This window comes from Pyxicephalus adspersus, chromosome 4 (assembly GCF_032062135.1).
Source record: "Pyxicephalus adspersus chromosome 4, UCB_Pads_2.0, whole genome shotgun sequence".
In the NCBI taxonomy this organism is placed as follows: Eukaryota; Metazoa; Chordata; class Amphibia; order Anura; family Pyxicephalidae; genus Pyxicephalus; species Pyxicephalus adspersus.
In genome coordinates, this window is record NC_092861.1 from 92,138,791 (window position 1) to 92,147,163 (window position 8,373).

The 8,373-nt window shown below is 37.1% G+C and overlaps 1 protein-coding gene across 1 annotated transcript in view; it reads left to right on the top strand.

Moving 5' to 3' along the window:
* LOC140329836 (protein-L-isoaspartate(D-aspartate) O-methyltransferase-like) overlaps positions 1 to 8,373 on the top strand; it is a 29,687-nt gene that overhangs the window by 9,571 nt on the left and 11,743 nt on the right. The window contains exons 2-4 of the mRNA XM_072410227.1: positions 2,868 to 2,972; positions 4,787 to 4,818; positions 4,867 to 4,891. Coding sequence (XP_072266328.1) covers positions 2,868 to 2,972; positions 4,787 to 4,818; positions 4,867 to 4,891 — 162 coding nt within the window. The remainder of the gene's footprint in view (positions 1 to 2,867; positions 2,973 to 4,786; positions 4,819 to 4,866; positions 4,892 to 8,373) is intronic.

Genomic DNA, 8,373 nt, shown 5'->3' on the forward strand with positions numbered 1-8,373 from the left:
TAGCACCAGCTTCCCTCCAGAGGCCAAGAAAGAAGTAATTCTTTAAAAGACCATGGTAATAATTTTGGAATGGTGCAGTTGAAGTTCTTGACAAAATAATATATAATGTACTTTTTAAAGTGTCTTATAAATAAATAGTAGGGCCTAGCAATGAGTCTGCTTTTTCTTCCAAGCTTATAAAATATTTGTCTGACCGCATAAATTTGCAGTGAAACTTCTGATCATAGTTTTTTGCAACTTCTGCCATTGCTGGATACACTGTTAAGAACTAGCTTACTGTGCAAATTCCAGCTGTGTTTCAAAACATCACTCCCAGTAGTTGACTAACCCGGATTTATGAAAGCTTGTGTTATTCCAGTCACCCACACATAAATGTCAAAACACAGAGAAGTCCTGTTAGTTTTCATATTGGCTCACTGCTAATAAAAAAATCACATTTTATTTTAAGCAAGCAGATTGCTCAAGTTATATATTCTGCAGTATATTCGATATAGGTTATTCCAATGATTAGTTAGTGGAAAGTCACCAATTTTGTGTTTTATGCTTTTACATTGCTGCAAGTGAAGGTTTGTTTTTTGTTTTTTTTTTCTTTTTTTCAATCAACGAGCCTTCCCATGAAAATCTTGGACTTTTTGTAGTTTGGAGTGACGGGCTTTTTTCACTTGTCAACTTGCATGCATATGTAACCGTGTTGTGATTACAAATTTGTTGTGCATCGAAATATAGCAATGTATTTCAAGTAGTATAAAGTGTTAAAATGATATATGGTTTAAAGCCTATATCTAAGCCCAGGAACAAAAATTATTTTATTGCAGCTTACTAGGCCTTCAATGTAGAAGCTTCTGTTTTTCATTATTTTTTTTACCTGGTAATCTTGTGTTCCACACGTCATATTGTATGGTAACAATGCAAAAGACATCAGTTGAAGAAACCTTACAAGTAGGGAAAAAATGTTTTTAAATAAAAATTATTCCTATTTAAATCCTAATTGTTAGGCTACGTACACACGTTAGATGATTCTCGTCCGATAATCGCTTTGGGGCTAGTATCGGACGAGAATCTGACTTGTGTACAGCACTCGTCTGGTGTCGTTCATGAATCCATCTGGGCAGGTCTTTAAATGACCACAATTTAGGTGAAGAGGGAAGAGCTCTGTGGTTCTCCCCCCCCCTCCCCCCTTCTCCATAGTGCGGAATGCTACTGTATATATAGTGCTCGTTTATGCATTTTTCAGTCTGGTCATTGGAAAGGATTGTGAAACGTCTACATGTGTACGTAGCCTTAGTTGATTGTAAACAGCTCTTCTCATTTACTTTGTTTGTAATGACAAAGTTAATATTGAACCAACAGGCCCAAATTGGAACTTTATTCAGGTAGTGCAGAAGTGGATAAAATGGCTTTGAATTATATACACAAGTAAAATATATACACAAACTCCTGGGTGAATATGGAAGGAGTCTGTGTGGGCATTAATGATTGACATTTAAATGATTCTTCTGTGGACTGCAAGTTGAGACAACTCATTCAGGATATGTTTTTTTTTGTTTTTTTTTTTATAATTAGAAGAGCAGAGGACATTGCAATACCATCCATCCCTTCTGCCTAAAGAATTTGGGATTGCTTTATGTAGGCCTAAGGCTTAGTCTACACAGACTGTTTCCCCAGCGTTTAACCTGAGACTTTTAAAGCCTATGTTTAAAATCCCTATGCATTCCAATGGGCTAATCTACACCAGGACGTTTCCTTGAGGCACGTTTTATGAGCATGATCTTAAACGTTGCTTGCAAAGTTTAAAAATTTAAAACGCAGGAAAAGGCTCCCATTGAATTCAATGGAGGCTTTTACAAGAGTTTTTAAGCTTTTTATGAAAGCTTCCATTGAGAACAATAGGGACTTTTATAAGCGTTTTTAGCAGTATTTTTGAATCTGGAAGCCCCCTTTAAGAAGGAGATTCACAGGATCTCTAACAGCCCACCCCGGGGAATGAGTACAGGGGTACATAAAACCCCTTACTCGTTCCCTGAGCGCACCGTGGGAGTCCTCCTGACAGTGTGGGATCTCCAGGCACTAGGGGTTAAATGAGGACAAGACTCCCCACTCACCTCTAGTGCTTTGTGATTGGCTGAGGTTTTCCTTTTCTCAGCCATTCAGCACTAGACTTGAATGGGGAGACTTCTCCCCATTCACCTCTAGTTTTCTGTGATTTGGCTGAGAAGTAGGAAACCCTGATGACAGTTCAAGCATCATCAGGATTTAACCTTTCCTCAGCCAATTATGGAGCAGAGCAAACAGCGGAGCTCTGCTATGCTGACAGCTCTGCTCTCCTGATTACTCCCCCAGCCCTAAAGGAGCCTGTAGTTTGTGTTCTTAGATAGGGACACATGTCACAGCTCCTAGGGCTGCAGATGCAGATGACTGCTAAATGTTAGTAGCTAAATAGTTATATTGAAATCGTAATGTTAAAAAAGGTTACCTTTTCACATTCATTTAAATCCTTTGCTGTGCTGCACATTTTTGTATTTTTTTTTTTTTTTTTTAAGGGCCTTAGGGTTACCAAAGCAAGTGCATCTTTGCAACTTTTAATAACATGCACTATTGTAATAAGGTGTTTCATGTTGAATGATACCTCAAGGCACTAAGGCCAAGTCCTTACATTCCTGTGCAGTACAACACATGGCAAAGTATAGTATTGCATTATTAATGATTGGGCTGCCTAAATGGTTGCAAATTAATGCATGGTTAATGCACCACATAGATCTAAATGGGCCCTCCAGTCTGATTTGTGCAAAATTCACAAACCCAGAATGTAAAATTGCTGTGTAGTGACAAAAATACTAATATTTACCTTTTTCGCAAATGATTTTCAGAAAACGGGATCATCAAGTCAGACAAAGTATTTGAAGTAATGCTAGGAACTGACCGAAGGCATTATGCAAAGTGCAATCCATACATGGATTCTCCACAGTCAATAGGTAATTGCCATACTTTGCTGTTTAAAGACTGCATGTGGTCCTTGATGTTGAAAGGGCAACAGTTGGGGGTGGGGGAATAAATAAAAGTATGCAAACTTTGAATAATACAGTTTTATTATTGTTGATTGTGCTATTCTGTGATAAATTCTGTGATAACCAGCAATTTAATTTGAATTATATAAAAAGAGGTTGTTTTAGTCTGATCTCTCATGGTTTCTAAAAAAAAATGTCAGCTCCCTGTGAGGGAACGGGGGACAGGTGGGTAACGGGGGTTTTAATTCCACTTCAACTATCTTGCAGAAGCCCTTGGTGTTTTCCACCCAAAAACTTAGGACAAAATATGTATTTATTTACTTAATTTTAATTTTTTTTTAGTCTGCAAGATCTAAAAAAAAAAAACAAACACTACTGATTGTAGACTGGTTAGGCTTCTCACTAATATGATTGGTGCACAAAAAATATAAATATTATAATAGATATATATATATATATATATATATATTATGACTTTTTGTTTATAAAACAACATGTTACAAGCATTAAAGCGGACCTAAACCCAGAATTTTTATTTCACATAAAAGGGTTGTCTACCCTTTATATAAAGTAAAAATTTAGTTTTTTTTAGGTGCAACACCCTTTAAAAAAAAAAAAAAAATGGGTGCAGCACCTCCCCTTTCTGTCTTAACCACTGCAGCGATCAAGAAAGAATAGAAAAGCCCCCTGGGATACCTACATCAAGCATCCCGGGAGGTTCTTGGCTGCTCCTTCTGTCCATGGCCTGATATCAAGCATGCACAAAAAGAACCCATTCATCAATGGAAAAAAAATGCCGATCTCACGCATGCGCAGGGAGATCACCAATCTTTTTTCCCAATCTTCCTCACCTGATCTCACGCCTGCCCAGTGCAAGATTGGGTGACACAGGAAGAAGATGTCGGCGCCTGACGCTTCCTGTGCGCCAGTCTGAAGATGGATACCTGGGCGACGTGGGACCCAAATGAAGAAACTGATCTACAGGATTAGAGGTAAGTGTGTGTTTTTGTTTTGTGTTTTGTTTTTTTTTGTTTTTTATATTTTGGGTTTAGTTCTGCTTTAAGGTCATGTTCACCTTAGCAATCACAGTAGAATGGCAATAATTGATTAATTTATTCATTACAAGAAAACTAAGCAAAATGTATCATTTTACACTGATATTCAGAGAGGTCAGATTGACCTGAATAGGTATGAAAAACACATTTATTTTGTGTCTAGTCCGCTATAGATTGTTGCTTTGTACATTCTCTTTCCTGTTTTAAAAATTAAATAATACTTTTAAAACATCAAAATATATCCTGGGATTTGTCACTGTCTGTTCTAATTATTTGCACCTAATAATTTAACTCCCAAAGAAAAGTGAGTTAATTTATATGTTGTTTATTAGGAAGTTTGTATAGGTACAATGTAAATGAAAACCGGGGGTATTCCCAATTGTATGTCATGTTTTGGAAAGACTTCATTTGAATTGTCTGTATAGGCAAACTATGCAATTTAAAAATGTAGCACAAGATATTAAAGACTAACGTGAAAAAAGAAATTATCTGAGTTATAGATTTGTGCATTTATGTTTTGGCTTCCTTTTATATATTGTATTTCACATCTAATAATTAGGGTGTCATCACCATAAATTATGATCACTGTTTGGGAAAACAAGGTATTTTCTAACATGGTACATTCACAATTTATATACAGAATTCCTAACCACATGGTTATAAAATAAGTGTATCGTTTGTTCCTTCAGCAAAGTTTATTATAATCTTCATGTTTGTCTTTAATAGGTTTTCAAGCAACAATTAGTGCTCCACACATGGTAAGTTGTCATGCTTTTTTAATGAGATAAAATGTAATATTTTATTAGCCCAGTTTATCTAAGAGTGACATGTGTAAGTAGTCTCCCCCTGGCTTTTTAGTGCAGTAGAGAGAGTATTTATGCACGGTGACTAAATCCTGGGAATTGGCTAAGCAGGAGTGCAGTGAAGCTCATATAGCTCACCAAATAGAGTCCCCCAAGAGATGCAAATGTTTACTAGTAATCCTAGACGGAATTAAGTTTTGTGCGGACTGACCATTTCACGTGTAGTTTTTCCAAAAACATCTAGAATTGGTTACTAGGATCTACACCCATAATGCCTTTGTTAGCTCCTTGTGTAAGGAATTCTACACACTTTGTTTTATTTTGGAAAAAGGAGGTTGTGGTTACAACCTGTGTCTAGTTTACATAACTGTATGTGTCCCTGTTAAGGAGATTAGTTCTAACATATTATATACTGTAAAGATAAAAATTGAAGCCCTGTTCTGGATTATAGCAAGGTTGCCTCACTCTTCTCTTGTTACATATTTAGGTGCTGATGTAGAATATGCCTTTATCATGGGCCTCTGGGAACCCCATCTGGTTTAAATGCCACACTGGCTGTGACACTGGCTAGTCAGTTATTTAAGTTGGAGGAAGGTAATCAATTTCCTAGGGATGCAGTAGAACTGGTAGAACAGCAGAATCACTAGATTCAGATACATACATAGTTACATAGTAGGTTGGGTTGAAAAAAGACAAAAGTTCATTAAGTTCAACCACTAGGGAAATAAACATATCACAGATATAAAACCCTATAAGACATAGTTGGTCCAGAGGAAGGCAAAAAGAAAACTCTGGTACAATTTGATTCAACGGAGAAAATAAATCCTTCCTGATTCCATGAGGCAATCGGATGTTCCCTGGATCAACAGTATGTTATCTTTACTTTAAGGCCGTAATACCCAGTTATATTCTGTGCTTCTAAAAAAGCATACAGCTTTTTCTTAAAGCAATCTATAGCAGTTGCTGAAACTACTTCCTGAGGAAGCCGATTCTACATTTTCACAGACCTTACTTTGAAGAATCCCTTCCTCATCTGGAGCTTAAACTTCTTTTCCTCCAGACGCAGAGTATCTTCTTGTTCTTTGTAATGATCCTAAAGTGAATAATTGGGAAGAGAGTTCTCTATATGGACCAATAATATATTTATACAGGGTGACCAATATCCCCCCTTATACATCTCTTCCAAGGGAGAATAGATTCAGTTCAGCTAATATTTCCTCATAGCTGAGCTCCTCCATTCCTTTTATTAGTTTAGTTGCCCTTCTCTGCACTCTCTCCAATTCCACAATGTCCTTTTTGTTAACTGGTGCCCAAAATTGGACTGCATATTCCAGATGTGGTCTGACTAATGCTTTGCTTTTTACAGGGGCAGGATTATGTCTCCATCTCTGCAGTCTCTTTCTCTTTTAATACAAGAAAGTACTTTACTAGCTTCAGATATTGCAGCTTGGCATTGCATGCTGTTTTTAGGTCTATGATCTACTAGAACCCCCAGATCCTTTTCAATTTCTGACTCCCCCAACTGTATTCTCCCTGGACAGTATGATGCATGCATGTTAGCCCCCAAGGTAATAACTTTACATTTATCTATATTAAATGTCATTTGCCACTTGGCTGCCCATTTAAACAGTACATCCAGGTCTGCGTGTAGATTATAGACATCCTGTATGGACTTAATTCCATTACAAACTTTGGTGTCATCTAAAGTAAAGGTCCCAACACTGAACCCTGGGGTACACCAATAATAACCTTAGACCATTCAGAGTATGAATCCTTAATTGTAACTCACTGGATGCGGTCTTTAAACCAGTTCTCTATCCATTTTCTGATTGACTTTTCTAAACCTAATGACCCCAACTTAAAATATCAAGTAATGCAGGGTTTGTTACCTTGTCCTCCTGCATAGACATGACACAGATTTACTTTTCTACAACTATGGTTTTCTGTGTGTCTGTTCCTATTGAGCCAGTTCTGTTGTAGGGAGAAAGTAACATCACCTCCAATCCTGGAATACTGGGTTTTCATGAGGCTCACAAAAAAAGGAAAGGTTACTTAGTGCTGGGAATGGGTGGAAAAAGCACATGTTAAAGCATACAAATCCTTGCAGGTAAGTGATTGTAAGCCTTCTGCTAAGTATTTGTTTTACTAAACATTTAACAAAAATTTAGCATTTCACATTAATTACAGCAAGGAAATCAAAAATATAGAAATGTGGACAATAGCCCTTGTGCCCTATGGTGAGCTTTTTTTAGCTGTATTTTGAGGAACATTTGATACTTGGTTTTTTTTACACTTCTGGATGTTGTTAAAGTTAGCTGTGGGCCTGCTCCCCCTGAAGCCTTTTAGCTTGTCTTCAAGTCTTTAGAAGGTGTCTTGGGAATGTATAGCTAACGCTATGTCCAGAAGTAAGAAATTGTTTTGTGTATTTCTGGGAAACACTCATGAGTAAAATTTACTCATTTTAAAGAAGAAGAAAAAGATAAAGTGATCTTTAGCCTAAACACACATCAAGACAAAAACAAACAAAGTCAGTTCAAGGGTTTAAGAACATTTCCTCACTTTTTCGTTTTTGGTCTTAAGGTGAACTTGCCATTCAAGTTTATTGGGCCTTAATCAATACTAAAAGAAGGTGATTGGTTGACTGACTTCAGCAAGAAAGTGTTTTTGAACTGAACAATGTTGAAAGTGGGGTGTCCAATGAAGCATTCACTACTCAATTTAAATTACATTCTTCAACCTTATTTAAATGCCAAATGGGATATAGTCTAATGCTGCATGAGGTTTTTTTTCAGCCTTGATGTAAACAAGACCTATTGGTTATGGCATTTAGGCATTTGGTACCAGTGAATTGGAGCAAACAAGTGGTGAATGGTTAGATTGCAGGTAACTGAAACAAAATGACATCCACTCTTGCTTGCAAGACCTGGATTTTGATAATTCTTGAGAGTGGCTTTGGCCAGGTGTCCTACACCTATATGTCGTGTCACAGTATTGATTCCGTCAATGACAGCAAGTTGAAGGATAACAAGAAAGTTGAGACAGTTTTCAAATAGGCTGATGTTTATTTACGTGTGGAAAATACAACATATGAGAGTGCTTTTTCAGAGCATTAGAAAAGAAGAAGAGCAATGTCCATACTTTCATGGTCCAAAAAACCATCCCATTGTAGTTTTATAAAATACTGCAGCCTTCTTTTTGTATAAATGGTATGTTGTACATGGACTTGGGAGCGGTTCAAGCCTTGCATAGTTTAATCAAGCAACTCGGGGTCAAAGCAGGTGGACAATCCACATCCTGTAACAATACAGACTTAACGCAGAAACAGACCTAAAAGGGATATTTGTACATTCAAAACTACACATGCAACACGATCATTAATGGAGCCCTTCTCTTGCACCTACAATTTTCCTCCCACACATCTAAACCAGCAAGGTGTCACTTCATACTTCCTCCTTCGCAGACAAAATGGGTCAAACTGCTGTCTTGAATTTATGGATTATTTTTGCCACC